Source organism: Acomys minous (genome assembly GCF_964271855.1).
Source record: "Acomys minous genome assembly, chromosome: 3".
NCBI lineage: Eukaryota > Metazoa > Chordata > Mammalia > Rodentia > Muridae > Acomys > Acomys minous.
The window spans coordinates 20,204,245-20,225,542 of NC_140485.1; the positions used below are offsets into that span (position 1 = coordinate 20,204,245).

Here is a 21,298-nt window from a genome sequence, read left to right on the forward strand (position 1 = left end):
TCCCACTTCCTCTCTCAGGCTTTTTTTTACCATAACAGCCACTTTGAAAAGTGACTTGGGTGTATATACACAGAGAACAGGAAAGGCTCTTTACAGATCATGCGATCGGGGAGAGTTAGTGCTGCCCACGTTTTCAAGCGTTCAAGACTATAACTGAGAACCCCACAGACCCTGGTCTCACCGGGAGGAGGTTTGAATGTGGTGGTGGAGGGGAAAGCGTATTGAGTCACTAACAAGCTAACATGAACACAGTGTTACACAGAAGCAAGAAATTTAGCCAAAGGGGCCTGCTTTGATTGTTACTCAAACTAAACTCTAAGATGGGCAGCTGACTAAAGGGCTTTGCCTGGACAACTTAGAAAAATGAAAGAGTTATACTTCTGATTTGTATCAGAATTTACGTTTGCTGAAGCTGTCTTTTGAAACTCTTTCATTAGGGTTCCTTTCTCATTAAACCCCCTTTCCCTTAGGAATGACCTTGGTTGCCAGCTGCCCAGAGGACAAATCCTGCTTGTCTGTTTTGTTGATCAGAAATGTAGCTTTCTTTTTTTTTTTTCCGTTGTTTTTTATTTTTGTTTTTTTGAGACACAGAGGGTTTCTCTGTGTAGTTTTGGCTGTTCTAAACTCTCTTTGTAGACCAGGTTGGCCTTGAACTCACAGCAATCAGCTTAGTTTGCCTCTGTCTCCTGAATGCTGGGATTAAAGGCGTGTGCCACCATGCCCGGTTTGTAGCTTTCATTTTTTAAATGACTTATTTTACGTGTGTTTGTGTTCAAGTACATCTATGTGCCACATTTGTGCATCCCCGGTGGAGGCCAGAAGAGGGTGTCAGATCCTCTGGAACTGGAGTTACAGACAGTTGTGAGCCGCCATGTGGGTGCTAGAGAGCCAACTCTAGTCCTCAGCAAGAGCTGCCAGTGCTCTTAAAGCTCAGCCATCTTGCCAGCCCCAGAAATGTAACTGTTGCTGTAACCACAGTTCTTTGATTCTACAAAACTCACTTAATTGCTCAGAAAATGTATCTTAGGTGCGTTGGGGGGGGGGGGGATAGTGGTGTACCTAAAAGCCACCTGCTAACAAAGATTACAAGATTATAGCTAAAAACCTATATAAACAGAGGTTTTTGAGGAGGATCAAAACTTCCTTGACCAAAAGCTAGAGATTAGGGCTGGGTGCTAAAATAATTTTTCCTTTTCAGTCTTTGAGTACATGTTTAAACTGCAGAGAGCTTTGGATCCCTTGGAGCTGCTGGCTGTGAGCTGTCATGTGGACGCTAGATTCTGACCTCAGGTCCTGTGTAAGAGCCAGTGTTCTCAACCATGGACTCATCTCTCTAGGCTTTTCTCTGTCTCACACTTCCTTCCTTCCTTTCTTTTTGGTTTTTCGAGACAGGGTTTTTCTGTGTAGCCTTGGCTGTCCTGGAACTCACTCTGTAGACCCCAGGCTAGCCTTAAACTCTGCTTGCCTCCTGACTGCTGGGATTAAAGGTGTGAGCTACCAGTTTGGCTTTTTCAATTTCTTTAATAATGTTTTTGACCTCATGTAGAGGTCATAGGGCACCTTGCAGTCAGTTCTTCCTACCATGCAGGTAGGGATTAAACTCAGGCTTGGTGGCAAGCGCCCTTGGCCACTGAGCCATCTCACTGACCCAAATTCTTCAAATTCTTGTTTGTATCATTAAAAAGAAGCTTTGCACAAGTGTTAAAAAATGTTTTATTAGCTGGAAGTGGTGATGTACAACTTTAATCCCAGCACTCAGGAGGCAGAGGTGGTAGATCTCTGTGAGTTCAAGGCCAGCCTGGTCTATAAAGGAGTTCCAGAACTTTTTCTACAGAGAAACCTTGTCTAGAGAAACAAAATGAAACAAAGAAACGAACAAAATGTGTCTTATTAATTTTTAAAGTAGTCAAAAAATTTTCAGTAATGTATGTTGAAAATATGTTTTAAAACACAAACCTTTAAGATTTATGTATGTGTGTGTGTGTGTGTGTGTGTGTGTGTGTGTGTGTGTGTGTGTGTGTACATGCATGCAGATGCTACTGGAGGCCATAAGGAGACTACTCAGTCTTCCCAAGCAATGGTTTCCTGGCCTAGACATGATGGTAACACTGGCCCCATGGTGTAAGGACACACAGTAAAGGGAACATACACTTACAGGGCTGGAAAATAAGGCACGTGCTCAACAAGTGGTGGCAGAACTCTATAGCCTATGCCCTGGGCCTGCCCTGCCACCTCATGTGAGTGACAGCTCCCCGATCAAAACATGACTCACCTATCAAACTCTTTCACACTTTACTTGAAATCTTCTCAGAGCACATATAATCTTGAATCCTTAATTGTTTTTATTTCTCCTTTATGAATGAACTCTTTTCAAATTACATTTGCTTGTTTACTAATTTATTTAGTGTGGGTGTATGTGTTTGTGTGTGTATGGGTGTGCCCATGTGGAGGACTGAGGACGCCATGGTTGGTTCCCCCTTTCCACCCTGTCAGTCCTGGGGATCAAACTCAGGTCACTGGGCTTGGTGACAAGCACCTGACCAGCTGAGCCATCTCGCCAGCTATTTGTCTGTGGATTCCTGAGATGGTTTTCCCATTTCTCTCAAAACCAGTGCTAAGAATGGACAGAGGAGCTGTGGCGAGGGTCAGCCATCTAATCCCTTTGCAAAGGTATCGGGGCTGCTAGTGACTGCTGTCTTTCCAAGTCTGGAGCATGCTGACCACACCCTTCCTCATTTGTAGTTTATTAGGAAGTCATATCAGACAATCAGTTATAAAACCTTGAACATCAAATAAATCATTTTTTATCAGGCACATGATTCATGGAGGTATAGGAGGCTTCCCATAAAGATTAAATAAAAATCAAAGTCAAATCTGACATTTCATTTTACAAACACTTTTACATTTAATACTGTGGAAAAGAAAACAATTTTTAAAAAGCAACATTGATTCTGTACAAATGTTAACACTGAGGAATACATTTGAAGATCTTTGAGGTCAGTGAAATAAGTCATCTTTTATTAAAATATAATATCCTGTCTCTCCACCATATACATATATATTCTCTCTTTAAATATATTATGTATTTTATTTATATTTTTCTTGCATGTGTGCATGTTCATGTATCTGCTGGTGTTTGTGTGTGTGTGTGTGTGTGTGTGTAGAGGTCAGAGGACAGCATCAAGTACCACTCCTCAGGTGCTGCCCACCTTTTTTCTGAGACAGGGTCTCACTTGGCCTGGAATTCACCTAGGCTGGCCAGCCACCGGGCCTCAGAAATCCATGAGACCATTTCCCCAGCACTGAGATTACATGTGTGTGCCACCACATCAGCCTTTTTGTTACGTAGGTTCTGGGGCTCAGACTCACGTCCTAGTGCTTGCAAGTTAAGGACTTTAGTATTTCCCTTAGCCTTTGTATTTTTATTTTGTTCTGTTTGGGGGTGTTGGGATGGAATGCAGGGCAGTCCAGAGGTTAAACAAACACACACTCAGCTGCGGAGTCATACTCCCAGGCTTGCTGTTTCTTTGCTTATTTTTAGATTTATTTTTTATTTATATGGCTGTGTTTGAGTGTGCCTCACGTGTGCATGTGCCCCAAGAGGCCGGAAGAGAGTATCAGACCTTCTGGGACTAGAGCTGTAGGTGGTTGGGAGCCACACGATTTAGTTCCTGGCAACCCTATAAAAGAAATCGCTGTAAAAAGCCATCTCTCCAGACCCTGGTTGTGTGATTATGGTGAAAACTGACTTGACAGCATTTACCCGGTGTTGTCAGGGCCATAGACTTTACTTGGTAAGGAAAACAAATACCAAGACATCAGTGTAGCAGTTTGAATGAGAACGGCCCCCCAGTGGAGTGCTTGGTCTCCAGTTGGTGGAACTGTTCAGGAAGGATTGGGAGGTGTGGCCTTGTTGGAGGAGATTTGCCACTGGGAGCAGGCTTTGAGGTTTCAAAAGACTGGTGCCATTTCCCAGAGTGCTCTCTGTCTTCTGCTTGCCATTTAAGATGTGAGCTCTCAGCTGCTCCTGCCACCACGCCTTCCTTCAACAATCACGGACTCTCACCCTCTGAAACTGTAAACCCAATCAAACCCTGTCTTTTAAAGGTTGCATTGGTCATGATGTTTCATCACAGCAATAGTAAAGTGATTGAGACAACCAATTGCAGGACGCAGCGTTTGCTTGGTTCTGTCACGTCTCCACCCAGCTGGTCTCACATCGGGACTTCAGAGTCTTCTGAGGAGTCGTCTGCAAACAAAAGCTCATCTGGTGCCGTGCTCCCCAAGGGCAGCGTACTGCGGTGAGACCAGGAGACGCCATTTTTGGTGAGTTTGTCCTCTGATAAAACCCCATCCTTTCCGTGTGCGACGGCAGCAAAAGGAGTGGAGGCCGCACCTTCCCACTCCTCATCGCACCCATTCAAGATGTATCTTTCCTCATGAAGGTTGTTCTCGTGAACTTCCGCCGTGACCACGCTGATGGCGGTGCCGGGAGTGCAGGAGGCGATGATGGAGTCGGGGTCAATGTTCATGTCTAGCCCGGTGACCGAGGGACCGTCGGCCAGGCCCTCGCAGCCCTCTAGCAGCTGGGTATTGATGTAGATGATGGAGTCTTTGTCCTGTGCGTCAGGCAAACTCTCCAGGAGCTTTTCCAGCTGCAGCCTCAACAGTGAGAAGGCGGGTCTGTCCAAGGGATCAGCACTCCAGCAAGAGTACATGATGTCATACCTGAGGATGACGTACAGGTGAGTGTGATCTGGCACGCACAGACTCAGAGTCCCAGTGCAACCAGCCCCTCCCACCTCAAGTAATGTCTAATTTCATTCTATTTTAATCAGCGTTTGTTCCACTTTTTATGGAAATAAATGAGTTTTGGTGGTGGTGGGGAGAAATGGGCTAATGGTTACTCAACTTTTAAAACGTTGTGTGTGTGTTTACGTGTGTGTGTGTGTGTGCGCACATCCATGTATGTGGCAATATGCTCTATGCATGTGTGTATAGAAGCTGGGGTGCATCTAATGTACTGTCCTATTCTTTTCTATTTTATCCCTTTGAGACAGGGTCTCTCCCTGAACCAGGGGCTGGCTGGCTCTTTTGGCTATACTGGCTGGCTAGTGAGCCCAGGAATTTGCAAGAGGTTACCGGTGTATCATAGCCATGCCAAGCTTTTTACATGGGTCCTGGGGATTGAGTTCGGGTTGTCATGCTTGCACAGCAAGTACTCTTACCTGCTGAACCAACCACCTCCCCATCCCCTTGTCAAAAGATAATGCTGTTTCTAAAAATAGAAAATGATTCTGGCAATTATATCTACTTTGCAAACAAAAGGACTTAACATCCTTTTCTTTCTTCGTTTTCATCTTTTCTTGTTTGTTTTGTTTTTGTTTGTTTTTTTTGTTTTTTAAAGACAGGATTTCTCTGTGTAGCCTTGGCTGTCCTGGACTTGCTTTGTAGATCAGGCTGGCCTCGAACACACAGAGGTCCGCCTGCCTTAACCTCCCGAGTGCTGGGATTATGGGCGTGCGCCACTGCATGCTGCTCATCCTTTTCTTATATAGGCTTGTCAATAAAACCAACCATCTGCTTTGTAAATAAAGCTGTATTAGAATATAGCTATGTCTAATTATTTGCTGTCTGTAGCTGCTTTTGCTATAATTGTAGCATTGAGTGGTTGCTACAAAGGGCCCTCAAAACCAAAATTACAAACTGTGATTTGAATGGGAATTGTCTCCTTAAATTCATCTACTGTAATATTTAGTCTGTAGCTAGTGAAACTACTTGGGAAGGACTAGAAGGTGTGGCCTTGATAGAGGAGGTGTCGTTGGGGGTGGCTTTTAGAGTTTCAAAGCCCATACCCTTTCCAGTCTTTCTCTCTTCAGGATCTGATGCCCTCTTTTGGTGTGCAAATGTATGTGTAGACAAAATATGAATACATAAAATACATACATAAATAAAAATTAAAAAAGAAAACTGAGCTGAATCTAAATTATCTGGTGCATGCTGATTACTTACTGGCTTTCTTACAAACAAAAATGTACAATCTCATATTTACATTTACACACAATCTATAGGTCCTTGGGCTAATTCTAGTAAGTGGCAGTCCTAACACTCAGCACACAGACCTAATCTTTGAAAAAAAAAAAAAAAGAAAAAAAAAAGAAAAAAGAAAAAAAGAAAAAAGAAAAAGAAAAAGTCATGTTCTCTTATTATTCTATTTTAGTGATAGCCTTTCCCAGTGCTGTCACTTGCTTCTGGAGTGTGGAAACTCACGTGCACATAAAGGAGTGGAACTGCCACACAGGCCTGAGTTTTACCTTAGCCTCAGGAGTGCCTCTTAGTCTCTGTAGCTCACTCTCAGTAGCTAGTCGCTTAGACTGGGCAAAAAACATTTGTTTTAGCATCAGTCAAGTTGCAAGACTCCGATTTTGCCCAGACCCTTACTTATTTGCTCAGACGGGTACTGAGAAATTCAGTCCTTAGGGACATAGCATCCTTTTCATTACTGTGTCAGGGTGCCTGTGCTGCTTAATTCTCTCTCATTTACCCCATGTCTTAAAAGAAAGTGCTAAGTGACCTATCATTATAGAGAATAGCAGCAGTAGCATTATTTTGAGAATATAAATATAACTTTGTGTGATATATCATATATGACACATAATATATTATATACGTAACATATTGTGTGTGTGTGTGTGTGTGTGTGTGTGTGTGTGTGCGCGCGCGTGTGTGATATAAGATAGGGCCTTGCTATATATAATCCAGGCTGGCCTCAAACTTTTGATCTTTCTGCAGAGGCATCCCTCACCATGCCTATCTTAAATATAACTTTGAAAGATATGATAAGGGGCTGGGAAGCCACAAGAAGATGATACCCAAAAGCAATCCAGGACCAGATTATAATTGTAATTATCTGTCTGTGGTACTTAGGATGGGACCAGGGCCTGTGCATACCAGGCCAGTGCTCCACCACTGACGCACCTGAGCTCTAATTACACTATTTGAGAGATCACTTTGATCACTGTCTAAGCAGTGAAGGAAGCCTCTTGGGGAAGGGGGATGGAAGCTCTGCACTGCACATTGTATTGTGTCATGACGTCATCACAGCGGGAACATGTATGATGTTATCACGATGGGAACATAAGCCAACAGCTCTGTGGTCTGCCACTATCAGCAGTGAGAAAGGAAGACAATGGCAATGCAGCTTTGTTTTGGCTTCTTTCTTTCTTTCTTTCTTTCTTTCTTTCTTTCTTTCTTTCTTTCTTTCTTTCTTTTAGATAGGCTCTTAGTATGTAGTCCTGGCTATACTGAAACTCACTATATAGACCAGGCTAATCTCGAACTCACAGAGATCAGCTTGCCTCTCCTGGGTGTGTGCTATTAAGTGTGTACTATCATGCTCAGAGAAGAGAGGAATTCTGAATTCTGAAGACTCTGTGAGGGAATAAAACCGCCATACCAGAGGATAAAAGAAGGGTCCTTATGCTATAGACCGCTGTAGACAGCTGGAGGGGAAAGTTCTGGAAGGGAGGCCATGAAGAGCTCAGCTAGGGAAATGTCCCACAGAAGTTGACTGAAGCATCACAGAAAGTGGCATCCTGGACAGCAGGAAGCAAGACTGACAGCCTGGTCACTCCATGGTAGGAGGGATGCTGTGAGGAGAGGCGGTCCTCTGAGGGGCAGGATTAGAGAGTAGGGACCAAGGGACTCTGTGACTGATAGCTGTCTGTCTGTCCTTTCCTGTTCCCCCTTCCTTCCCTGTGCCCTTCCCTCACTCCCTTATCTTTCTGGTTTACAGTAGTGGAGACTGAACATATGACCTTGTGTATGCTAGGTAAGATGCCTTACCACGGAACTACACTCTCAGGTGACATTGCTACATTTCAGACAGTTAGCTTAGAACAGCCAAAGAGCAGTGGCACACAGGGATGCGTTCATTCTAGCCATGTTTCGACCCTGAAAAGTTCAGAATATTCCTCTGTCTGTCTGTCTGTCTGTCTGTCTATCTCTGTATGTATGTTTATGTCTGAAAAAGGAAGCACAGAAGCTTCTTTTGGGGGTGCTGCTTGCCAGCATCTACATGAAGGGAGACTCAGGAATAAGGCCCGCTTCCCCAGCCTGCTGACCACCTCACATCTGCAAGCCCAGGGCATGCAACCATCAGGAACACGGGGACCGCAGCCTGCCCGCCACCACCTGGGTCCCCTAGCCACAGGACGGGAGCTGACACCGCCACCTAAAAGTGTTCTCAGACTACACTAGCTCAGCAGTCTTCTTGTTTTAGTTTGAAGTGAAACATAGAAAAAAAACCCACAGTGTGACACTGCCTGGAACTTGCTTGGACCCAAAGTGACCATGGCTAGTGTCAGTTTCTGCTGGTGCAGGGTAACAGCTGAGAGAGGAACCATGACAAAACTTCCCGGGCAGTGTGGCTACAGAGCAAAGCTTCCTCATTTCCAGAAGCTAACATTTCAGCAGCGAGTCCTTTAAAAAAAATCACCGTGAAACCTTAGAACTAATTTAATCAGGACGTTAAGATGTTTCCAAGAGATTTGCAGCCTTTGTTTCTATTTAGCATTAGAAGCCTTCAACCACAAAGCGGGCTGTGGCTGAGAACAATTTTCCTTGTGTTTGGCTTAGAGTCTAAGTCATAGATGGACCTAGGAGGCTGTGTACGAAGTGACCTGGCCCCGAGTGCTAGATGAGGCAGCAGAGACAGAGCTTGGGATTGGCCTGAGGGTCTTACATACACTCACTGACACCTGCATCCCTGGTTACTGGGATATGCTGCTCCATGACAGACCTAGCTCAGGCTCAGGCTCGTTTCTGTAATGCTCTTCCTGAATATGATGAGAATATCTCAAGCCCACGTCCTTGGAAGAGACTCACCATCAAGAAAATGTGAGTCACTGTTGAAGCCGGCAGTCCACGACACTGTCGTGAAAAGCTCCATAAAGCGCTTGGGGGAGATCAACCAGTAATGATGAAGCTGAGGAGGTGCCGAGGTGGATAAAGCACTTGCCTACAGGCATCAGGACCAGAATCTGGATCCCTGGCACACATGTAGAAGCCAGGTGGTTTGAGTGGCTGGCCTATGTTCCCAGCCGTCACAATGTTGGAAACAAGAGACGTTCAGGGACAAGCTAGCTAACTAGACAAGCCAAATCCACGAGCTCCTGGTTCAGCAAGAGACCCTGCCTCAGTCAATAAAAGTGGAGATCGAGTGATTGCCAATATCCACATACATGAACACACATGACACCCACCCACACACATGTGTACTCCACCAGTGCAAGTACACTGTGACGGTTACTATTATCAACTTGACCGAATCTATCACCACCTGGGAGATAGGGCTACGAATATGGCTGTGAGAGAGCACCGTGATTACCTTAATTAATATGGGATGATACACCTTCACTGAGGGTGGGGGCCACTCCCTAGTGTGGTGGTTTGACGAGTTATGGCCCCTATAGACTCATGTGTTTGAATGCTTGGCTCACAGGGAGTGGCACTATTAGGAGGTGTGGCCTTGTTGGAGGAAGTGCGTCACTGTAGGGGCGGGCTTTGAGGTCTCCTATGCTCAAGCTACACCCAGTGTGGTACACAGTCTCCTTCTGCTGCCTGAGGATCAAGATGTAGAACTCTCACCCTGGTCTGTCCCCTGGATGGGGAGACCTGGTGGCACTCAGAGGAAGGATAGCAGGCTACCAAGAAGAGACTTGATACCCTATGAGCATATGCAAGGGGAGGAGGTCCCCCTCAGTCACAGTCATAGGGGAGGGGAGTCAGGGGAGAATGGGAGGGAGGGAGGAATGGGAGGATACAAGGCATGGGATAACCATTGAGATGGAATATGAATAAATTAATAAAATATATTTTAAAAAAAGAGTTAACGGTGGTCATGGTGTCTCTTCACAGCCATAAAACCTTCACTAGGACACATAGGCAGGGGACCCTATGTATGAGGGAGGGGACGGAGGGGAAGCAAGAACTCCTTACTCTCCATTCCTTATGGTGTTCCTTCTGGACAGAGAAGTCCAGACCCTAAGATCCTTTCCCATGATGCCTGGCATTGAAAACTGAGAGAGGACTGTCTTAATCGGACATGCTCCATGGTGAGAGTTGGGAGAATTCACACGTGGCTGAGCACACATGTTCCGGGAAACATTTTAAAAACACACTATTTCTAGGTCTGCTTTGTACCAACAGCACCACACCCTCTAGGCAGAGGCATAAGCAACTGCATTGGAGAATACTTCCCAAGCAATTCCGAGAGCCAGTTTGCTCTCAAAGGCGCTGGTGCAGGTCCCTAAGTCTTCCAATAAGTGTGACCAGTATATTTGAAATGCTATAGAGAAAAAGGATTACTGCGTTCACAGTGAGAACGGCAGCGTGGAGGGTCCCAGTGCTTCCTATTACTATAAAGCAAGCCTATTTATATAGCAGCATCTACTTCCTAGTGGCGCTTAGGTTGTTGTTTGGAAACACACACTGGCACCCTGTCTTGACTGCGCCCACTGATGGAGGCCGAGACCTTTTGGATGAGTGAGCTACCGTGGCCTCACAGGACCTGCATCAGGAATGACTGCTGGCCTGAGGCTTCTGCAAGTGGAACTCTCCGCACAGGCTCCCTCGGCTAACAGCAGGCCCTGCTTGCACCAGCCGTGACTGTGTTTCCCAGGTCACGGCACAGTCAGGTAGCTGACCCGGGGAGGAGAGCCCAGGGGCACGGGGAGGCTCACTCACAGCTCATCCAGGCAGTCCTCTGGCTGCTTCAGCCGGTGGCCGTGGAGAAGGTACTCGTACATCTCGTGGTTCTGCACACCGGGGTAGGGAGTCATTCCCCGTGTTGCTATTTCCCACATGGTCACGCCGAAAGCCCACTGAGAACAAAGCCACCAGAAGTTAGGACAACGAGGACAAAAGTCTTTCCACAGAGGCTGAATGGACTTGTTCATGGGGAAAGGTCATTTCCTCAGAGCCCTGATGATGAAGCACAAAGCTGGCAATTCTGTCTGAGGCTCACTGTTCTCGGGACCCGGCAGCACACGGGGTTGGAGGCCCATAGTCCCCGGTTCTTACCAAAGCTATTCCAGGAAACCCGGCTAAAGGCAGCCGGGGCCTCATCCCGTATCAGCAGTGCTCACTAATGCGCTGCTCTGCTCCTGCTGTCAAGTGTTTCCTTTCCCCAAGCTTGGACCAGGGCCATATTTACACAGCATCATCCATATAGCATATGGGTTCCAAAGGCCAATGAATGAGCTCCTTCAGCTCAATGCGAATATCCTAGTTATGGGTGATAAGTCACTCATTTGTAGCAAAGAATCACGGGACCCTCGGAAGGTCCTATGCAAAGCACGCGTTTCCTAGTATGAGCCCACTCGGCTTCACCACAACAGACTGCTTGCCTCAGTTAAAGTTTCTACAAGAAATAAAAGCCAGGCTGGAGAGATGGCTCAGAAGTTAAGAGCACTTGTCTGTCCCTCCAAAGGTCCTGAGTTCAATTCCCAGCAACCACATGGTGGCTCACAACCATCTACAATGAGATCTGTTGCCCTCTTCTGAATTTGCAGGCACACATGCGGGCAGAATACTGTGTACATAATAAATAAATGAATCTTTTTTTAAAAAAATAAAAGAAATAAAAGCCAGGTGTATGTAATGGTACACGTTTGTAATCCCAGCTCCTGGGGGAGGCTGAAACAGAGGGATTGGGAGTTCAAGGGCTTCCTAGATGGCATACAAAGAGCTGGCCTCAAAAAGAAAAGGTATAGAGGACAGGAGAGATGGCTTGGTGATTAAGATGGCTGACTGCTCTTCTAGAGGACCTGGGTTCAATTCCTAACACTCACATGGTGACTCACAACCATCTCTAACTCCAGTTCCAGGGGGATCTGACACTCTTCTGGCTTCTATTGACACCAGGCACACATGTGATGCACAGACATACATGTAGGCCAAATTCTCATACACATAAAAATAAATAAAAAGTAAAGGGCTGGAGTGATGGCTCAGTGGTTAAGAGTGCTTTCCGCCCTTGCAGAGGATCCAAATTCAGTTCCCAGCATCCGTTCTGGGTCACGTTCATCTTGATCGGCTCAGGCTCCAGGGGGTCTGATGCCTCTGGCCTCTGAGAGCATATCTGTGCACATGTTCACATACAGATACATATACCTATACACACAACCGAAATAAAATCAAATCTTAAGCATAAAGAAGAGGTTGAGAAGTAGCTTAGTGTTCCCATTGCATGTGTGAGGTCCTAGGGTCAACCCCACCACCACAAAAAGCCAGTGAGTAAGAAAAGAAACAAAATAAAAGAGTGGTCTGAGCATGCTTCCAGCCCTCCATGTATCAGAGCGCAATTCCCTGCATCGTCAGGCGCGATCATTTCTCTCAGTGTGTCCCCCATCTATGTCAAATCAAAGCTGTGTACACACCACGTCACTTTTGCTCGTGTAGACTCGGTCGGCCAGGCTCTCTATGGCAATCCACTTCACAGGCATTTTGGCAATGCGGCCTTGGCGGTAATAATCACCACTGTAAATCTTCTTAGAGAGGCCAAAGTCTGCCACGCAGACAGTCATGTCATCCCGCAACCTGTGAAGAGTGAGTTCTGGTCCTCAGCAACCTTAGGAACAGAGCATTTAATCCCAGGTCTGTATCAGGTGCAGCTAAAAATGGATGGAAAATGACCAAAGAAGATATGGGGTGGGGCGGGGAGGCTGCAGATGTGGTACAGTTGGTAAAATGCTCGGCTAGTACGCACAGAGCCCTCGGTTTGAAACCCAGCACAGCATCAATGGGACTGGTGGTGCATGCTTCTGATCCCAGCATGCAGGAGGTGGAGGCAGGAAGAGTGTAAGTTCAAGGCCATCCTCAGCTGTTTGTCAAGTTCAAGGCCAGCCTGGGATACATGACACCGTTATAGGAGGAGGGCAGGAAGGGAAGGAGCAAGGAGGAAAAAGGAAAGAAGGAAGGAAGAGGAGAGGAAGTAAAGGGGGAAGGAGGAAAAGGTGGAATTGGAGAAGGGGAAGGAAGAAGGAGACATGGAGCCCATGAGCTTGGGGTAGCGAGCTGTTTTGAGGTTAAAGACACAGCAAATAATAGGGACTAGACATTACTGTATTCCCATCTCTCAGGCCTGTGTGGGGCTGGTTTAGCAAAGGCACCCAGGCACAGTGGCTGGAGGCACTCGGAGGACAAAGATGTGTCAGAGCAGGAGTAGAAGGACCAGCAGCTCCTCCTGGTCCTTTCATGGATTGCATCATGCCATGGCCATCCCGCCTGGTGTCTGGAAACAGCACTGGCCTTGTGGACTAAGGAAGGGGGGAGGCATAAGAGGAGGTAAAGTTGTCAGCCAGGTGGTGGTGGCGCATGCCTTTAATCCCAGGCCAGGATTAAAGTAGAGGCAGATGCAGTCAGATCTCTGTGAGTTCGAGGCCAGCCTGGTCTACACAGTGAGTTCCAGGACAGCCAAGACTATACATAGAAACCCTGTCTCAAAAAACAAACAAACAAAGCAAAACAAAATGAAACAAAACAAAAGAGGAGGGAGCCAGGTGGCCCACGCCTTTAATCTCAGCACTTGGGAGGCAGAGGCAGGTGAGTTCGAGACCAGCCTGGACTACAGAACAAGTTCCAGGACATCCAGAGCTGTTACACAGAGAAACCCTGTGTTGAAAAACAAACAAACAAACAAACAAACAAAAACAAAAAGAGGAGGTGAAGTCTGGGAGAAGTGGGAAGCACACATCGAAAGAAGGTAGCGAAGGATTTCTTGCTGATGTGGCCAGCTGTTGGAGGAATGAACTGGAAAATTAAAGGGAGATAAATTGTAATCATAGCCCAAGCCAGTAAAATAGGTCTGAGACAAGAAGGAAGAAAAAGAAGACAAAGAAGATGAAGGGAAAAGGAGGGAGGTGATTGTGCTATCCTTGTCTGCCTGACATTAATGTTTTGTTTTTTTCTTTTTAAGACAGGGTCTCATATGGCCCAGGTTGGCCTGGAACTTGCTCTACAGCTGAGGATGACTGTGACCTGTGGCTCCTCCTGCCTCTGTCTCCTTAGTGTTGGGAACACAGCTATGCACCTCCAAATGTCCCACGTTCTCAGAGGGCAAACTAGACAGTCAGTCCTCCTATCTGGTGGGAAAAACCATAAAGGAAATGTTAAAAAGAAAAAGAAAATGTCGTGAATCTCTTACCCACAGTTGAAAATCAGTAGAAAGCCCCAACTCCCTTAGGCCTTTAAAGACTGAAGCAGAAGGGGTGTGGTCAAACCTCTGACACACATAGGCCACACCCTCTTCTCACAACAGGGAAGCAAAAAAAAAAAAAAAAAAGAAAAGAAAAAAGAAAAGAAAACAAGAAACAGTTATGGTGTTTGAGGATTTACATCATGTAATGGTTTTGTTGAAGTAGGGTAAAGAATTGGAGAAAATTCGAGTCCGAAGTTCTTACGTAAACTCCTATAATCTGTCACCTGCAGTGACAGAAAAACTTCTAGATATCTGAGGTAACCAAATTTTATCACAAGGGTTGGGTAGATATGAATGCAGGATTCCTGGAAAGAAACTACACCTTCCATTGAACCTTCTAGAACACTGATTAGCTGGAGAGAAGTTCAATGATTGAGTAGTGGTTGGAATGTCGCAGGGCAGAGTCTAACTACACTACATCTTGAGTTACCTTCAGCTCACTGAGGTGCCCTTCTCTGCCCACTCTGTGTCTGGCCTGTGATTCTCAGAGGAAACTACTCTGGATGCGTTCACTTAACAGACAGCTTTCCACCAACCAAGGCCAAGAGTGTCATCAGGTGGCATGCGAGGCCTACAACAGAAGCTTCCCCGTGTTCCTGTAACCCACTCACTTGATGTTTCCACCAATGTAATTGGTGTGTTGATTTATAATTTTATTTGTTATGTTACTATAAAAACCTAAAAATGCATAGCTAGAGAGATGGCTCAGTGGTTAAGAACACTGCTCTTCTAGAGGTTCTGAGTCTAACTCCCAGCAACCACATGGTGATTCACAACCATCTACGTTGGCATCTGATGTCCTCTTCTGGCATGCACAGGTACAAGCAGATAGAGCACTCAGATACATAAAATACATTTTAAAATCTTAAAACAAAAACAAAAACAAAAACTCTGAAAACAGTTACCACTTTGGCATATGACATTTGAGGCAGCTGAATCTGTATTCTCAGGTCATGGTCATTTGTACTTGATTTTAGAATACATTATTTCTTATCCTCTTTGAGGAGAGAGCCTTGTGTGTCAACAGAGGCATGGTAAACAGCCTTTAGGATTCTCATTATTGTCCTTCAAGTTATACTGTGGTTAGCTGACTTACTATTCTTGTGGGTCCAAAGCGAGCCAATGGCAAAAGACCCCAAAGACCATGCCTAGTTCCCCTAGCCTCGTCACAAGGAGAAAACAGACTCTTCATAGGAGAGCGCTTCGGATGCTAGCCAGAGGCACAGACACAGAAAACCCCAAGGAAGAACCAGAGCGCTAGAAATCCCACACCAAGCAAGGCACCCGCTGCACTCCCAAGCTGGATGCCCTCCCCAATCTAACAGCAGGTCCCCCCTTGCCCTGTGCTGTCTAATGACCCCACCTTCCCAGGAGGGCGCAGGTTCTTACATGCAGTTTCGAGCTGCTAAATCCCGGTGAAGAAAATTCTTGTGGCTCAGATACTCCATCCCCTGGGCAATGTCCACCATGAACTTGAGCAGTGTCTGCAGGGGGATGTGCTAAGGGGAGGAAACAGGAAAAGACATGATGGGTTAGAAGGAAAAGCTGGAGGTTACTCTCACTGAGGCGGAAACAGGGCTGTATTTATTTTATTTTACGTGCATAAGCATTTTTCCTGCATGCATGTATCTACATATATCACATGTGAGCCTAGTGCCAGAAGAGGCCAGAAGAAAGCATCAGGTCCCCTGCAACTGGACTTATAATGGTTGTGAGCTGCTGGTTATTGAACATGGGTCCTCTGAGAGAGCAGCCAGCACTTTTAACTGCTGAGCTATCTCTGCAGCCGTGGAAATGATGTTATTTCTTAAATTGTAGTGGCGACACAGGGAAACAAAGCTATCCTTTCTATATCAGTAATATGTTTTTGTTTTTGTTTTTTAACAGATACTTTGTTTTGAGACAAGGTCTCCCTAGCAGCTCAGGCTGAAGAACAGCTCAAGCTCCTCTTGCCAGCCTTCCCTAGTGCAGGGATGATACACACGAGCCACCACACCTGGCTCAGAAATAATGTAAAAATACTTCAAAAAAAAGGAATAAATAAGAAATTCTAAAACCTCCTGGAAAACACCACATTCTCTTTGCCTTTGAAAGTACTTCAGGTAGGGGCTGGAGAGATGGCTCAGAGGTTAAGAGCACTGGCTGCTGCACTTCCAGAGGTCCTGAGTTCAATTCCCGTCAATCACACAGTGGCTCGCAGCCATCTATAATGAGATCTGGTGCCCTGTTCTGGCCTGCAGATGTACATGCAGGCAGAGCACTGTGTACATAATAAATAAATAAGTCTTAAAAAAAAAAAGTACTTCAGGGTGAAAATCATTTTGTATCTTTTCACTGATTATGAGGCCAAAGGTGAACCCTCACATTCCAAGACACGATGGGACAGAGGACCATGCCTGGAGGAGAGGACCAGGGAGGAGTGTTTGTTTTTAATTTTCCTTGACATCTGCCTATTTATTTTGCATGTGGGAGGGAGGGAGGGGTCACTTGTGCCACCACACACATTCGGGGGTCAGAGGACAAGCTGTGACAGTCTGTTCTCTCCACCCACCATGTGGATGGACTCAGGTTGTCAGGCTCGGTGGGAAGAGCTACATTTGCTGAGCCGGCTCACTGGCCTGCATCTGGCTTTAATGAAGGAAGGGGGGGATATTCTGCGAAATGGTCAGATGTTTGGGAGGGGAAAAAGAACCCAGTTTAATAGGAGATGTTTCTAACTCTGTATTCTCGCTATTATTTCTTTATTCTTTCTCTTTCTCCTCCCTCCGTCCCCTTTCCTCCCCCTCTTTCTCCTTTTTGGTGTTGTGTGTGGCACTAACAGGGTTGATCTCTGCGCCCCACACATGCTAAGACGGCTCATTTGACTTTGAGATCTTTTGAAAGGTAATTTCCTTCTTCTAGACAGCACCAACTAGGCTAGCCCTCACCATTTGAATTAAAATACAAGTATGCCCTCCAAAATTCTAATTTTGTTTCCCCCCCCCCCCCAGGGCCTTTCGAGAGTTTCAGCCATTTAATGTTTTCTCTATGTTATAAAAAAGAAAAAAAGAAAAAAATCAGAAAAAACTGCTATGTGAGTAAACATTCCAGTGGGGGTGGGGGTGGGGTTGGGGTGGGGATTCAGCTCGATGGGCGAGAACTTCTGTAGTACACACACAACCCTGCAACCCTGGGTTTATTCTCCATCATACTCAGCAGCCCCCCCTATACACACACACACACACACACACACACACACACACACACACACACACCTCAAACCAAAACACCAACAATAAAATTCCTGAAATAACATAAAGAAATAAAGGAAGCACGGAGGGAAGGAGGGCGGGGCAGTGAGAGCGCCTTCTAGGCATTTAGAGTTTGCTATAAAAACGATGACTAACAGGATCTCCAAGCAATAATTTAATATTTTACTGTCGTTGTGGCACCAAAGAAAACGAGGCTGACTACAAGTTCCTGGCACCCATGAATCATGAGTGGTCTGTCCGTGGTACCCGGTCCCCTACTGTCACCCCACCACATGACAGTGGATTTGCAACGGCGTGTTCTCCAAGGACAGTAAGTTTTCTAAAATGGTATTCACAAGGGCACTGCATTTTGTTGTTTTTTCCTGTGGTACTTGGGAATGCAACCCAGGGCCCTGTGTTAGACAAGCTCTCTATCCTTCAGCTATAAGCTTGAGCATTACACTTATAATGACATATTTTCTAATTATGACACATGCCAACTATATAGTGCATATGAATCCAAATGCCATGAGTTATGAGAAAAGGTAAATAAATCAAGCACAGATGTTTTGCCTCTTCTCTGTGTATTTAGAGCATTCAGCTTTCCAGATACTAATTTCTAGGAAAGGGTTTGGGTCCTGTGACAGAGCAGATCCTATTGTCTTTAGTGAGTAGGAGACACTACTAACTTGTGATGTTTTTCCTGTAATGACTACATTATTCTTGGATCCCATGGCTAAAAGTTATTTTAAAAATAATTGCATATTGGGCCCAGGGGTCCCTCTCAAACTAAGGCACCAGCCAAGGACAATACAGGCGGTAAACCTTAAACCCCTACCCAGATCTAGACAATGGACAGAACACTCTCCACAGTAGAGTGGAGAGTGGAGTATGACTTTCTCACATACTCTGGTGCCTCAACTTTGACCATGTCCCCTGGAGGGGGAGACCTGGTGGCACTCAGAGGAAGGACAGCAGGTTACCAAGAAGAGACTTGATACCCTATGAGCATATATAGGGGGAGGTAATCCCCCTCAGGAACGGTCATAGGGAAGGGGAATAAGGGGAAAATGGGAGGGAGGGAAGAATGGGAGGATACAAGGGATGGGATAACCATTGAGATGTAACAAGAATAAATTAATAAAGTAAAAAAAAAATTGCATAGAACAATTTTAAAATGAGTCGAGACGATTGCAGGTGTCACTACAGAGATGTGTATGCACCAGTGACAACACTCTGGAAGTGAAACGAAGGGAACCATTTCAGCTACTATAGAGTACAAATACTTAGGAATGAATTTGACAAAGAAGCGTACAACTTACGCTCTTAAAAAAAAAAGTTGTAGTGTTGGCAAAAAATTAAAAATCCAAATATATGAAGAAGTTATCCTCCACTCATGGCTTAGAAAAGTTAATAATATTATGATGCCCATATTGCTCAGGTTCTGTATTCAATATAAGTCCTGTTCCAGTGCCAGCCCACTTCTTTGTAAAGAGTTAAAATTCCACATGGAAATCCATGGAACTCAGAATATCTTCACCAGGCTTGAGGACACAGGACACATCTGAAAGACTCAGACTTAACTAAAAGGCATGCTCATCAAGTGGCTTAGTAAGAGGGTAGGTGTGGACACAACCACTGATGAAACAGAGTTGGCAGTCCAGCCTGGGGACATGGCTCAGTGGGAAAAGTGCTTCTGGCACAGGGTGGATACTTGAGTTTGGCTCCCCGGGCCCTACATAAGGCTCGGCAGAATAGCAAGAGTTGTAGTCCCAACACTCCTAAGGTTGAGATGGGAGGCAGAGGCAGGAGGATTCCTGAAAGTTCTCAGGACAGCTAGCCTGGTGCGTGTACTCAACAGAGAAAAAGAGACCCTGCCTTACACAAAGTGGAGTGTGGGGACAGGCATCTGAGGCCACCCTGTGACCTCCACACTTTCACCTCTGAGTGCTAGAACAGCAGAACTGTGCCACCCCACCTAGTGTTTGCAGTGCTGGAGGTAGAAGCCAGGGCCCCAACTGGTTCCAGCAAGCACCCTGCCTGCTGTGGCACTAGCCCTCAAGGACAGTATTTTACAACCCTGAGAATCTTGGAGGGGATTATATCTCAGATGGACCTGCTCGTGATTGCCAGGAACTTGAAGCGGGCTCTCCTCTGTAGGGCCGGGACTACATTAAAATATTTTGTATTACCTAGAGGTCTTCCTTAGTCACCATCCTCATAACCAACTCTAACAGTGGCTTTATTTCTTTTTGAATACTTTAAAGTATTTTTAATTACATTTGTTTATTTGGGGGGGCATTTGTATTCTTTTACTATGTGGTTCCTGGGGATCGAACTCAGGTCTTAGGCTTGGCGGCAAGCATCTTTTTTTTTTTTTACTAGTACTCTCCCTAGCCCTCTTCTAAATACCTTAAATGGTGGCACTCAGAGGAAGGACAGCAGGTTACCAAGAAGAGACTTGATACCCTATGAGCATATACAGGGGGAGGTAATCCCCCTCAGGAACGGTCATAGGGAAGGGGAATAAGGGGAAAATGGGAGGGAGGGAAGAATGGGAGGATACAAGGGATGGGATAACCATTGAGATGTAACAAAAATAAATTAATAAAGTAAAAAAAAAATAAAATGTATTAAAAAAATTCACCTCCAAAACCTTAAAAAAAAATAAATAAATACCTTAAATGGGAGATTTGTACAGTATCTCAATAAAGTTATTGCAAAGAAAGTGCTATCCTAAGAAAAGGAGTGGGGAAGGGGTGTGGAGCAGACAGACACAGAAGTAGAGTTGGAGAGAGATGGACCCAGACTGAGAGGAGGAAAAGGACAGGCTTCTTCCCTTCATCTCTGGATGCTAACATGTGACACTTAAAGCAGCTGCTGCCATCTTATACCATGTGCAGTACCACCCGCTACTCTATGAACTCTGTGTCTTCCACCTTTATCACAGGCCACAGAATATCAAATTGTAAACATATATCCCTTTTCCATCTCTGTAACACTTGGGAGTTGATCTCTGCCTCTAAGGACACCCTTGTACTTTTGCAATTGCAAATGATTAGTTAAGAAAATACTGTGTAGAGAGGAATTTTAATTCAGAACATAGCTGCTTTGGTAAGAGACCATATCCAAAGACCTTCTAGGTCTGTGGTGATCTGGCTGGAATACAGATGAGTTCAAGGCCAGGCTGGTACTGAGCAAGTTTCAGGTAAAGAAAAGCTTAGGTCCAGGCATGGTGGTACACAACTTTAATCCCAGAATCTCGGAGACGGAGGCAAGCAGATAGATATCTGAGTTCTGTTCAGGCAGCTCGGTTGAGAGTGAGTGGAAAAGCAGTACAGTGGAGTTGAGTTTGTGGCAGTTCAGTTTGTGGCATTCAGAGGCAGTTTTTGCCAGGAGAGTTTTACAGAGACAGGCTGAAGGGGGTGGGGGGAACAAGCTAGACACAGGTAAAGACAGAACAAGCCAGAAAATGAGAAGGGGCCGAAGGATTAGAACAGATTTCTAGAGTTAGTTTGAGGCCAAGCAAATAAATTTAGTCAGAAGCTGAGAGAAGCCAGTTTGGATCAGTCAGATTGGAGAGGAGTTTGAGCCAGAACAGCTGAGTTGAACCAGCCAGCCAGAGTTCAGAAAAAAACAAACAAACAAACAAACAAAAACAAACAAACAAACAAAAACAAAGAAACAAACAAACAAAAAACCAGGAAGGGTGAGCTTATTATTCAGCAGTAAGTCTCGGAAGCTGAAAACATTCTAGCTAGTTAGTGGACAGAGGTAGTAAACCTCCGAGATGACAATTAATCAGGCA

The 21,298-nt window shown here is 45.4% G+C and overlaps 1 protein-coding gene across 1 annotated transcript in view; it reads right to left on the bottom strand.

Moving 5' to 3' along the window:
* Positions 1 to 2,726: 2,726 nt before the first annotated feature.
* Positions 2,727 to 21,298, bottom strand: part of MERTK (MER proto-oncogene, tyrosine kinase) — a 96,220-nt gene continuing 77,648 nt past the window's right edge. The window contains exons 16-19 of the mRNA XM_084777615.1: positions 15,650 to 15,759; positions 12,441 to 12,600; positions 10,747 to 10,883; positions 2,727 to 4,728 (exon numbers count right to left, since the gene is read on the bottom strand). Of these exons, the coding sequence (XP_084633741.1) occupies positions 4,215 to 4,728; positions 10,747 to 10,883; positions 12,441 to 12,600; positions 15,650 to 15,759 (921 nt within the window). The 3' untranslated portion in view covers positions 2,727 to 4,214. The remainder of the gene's footprint in view (positions 4,729 to 10,746; positions 10,884 to 12,440; positions 12,601 to 15,649; positions 15,760 to 21,298) is intronic.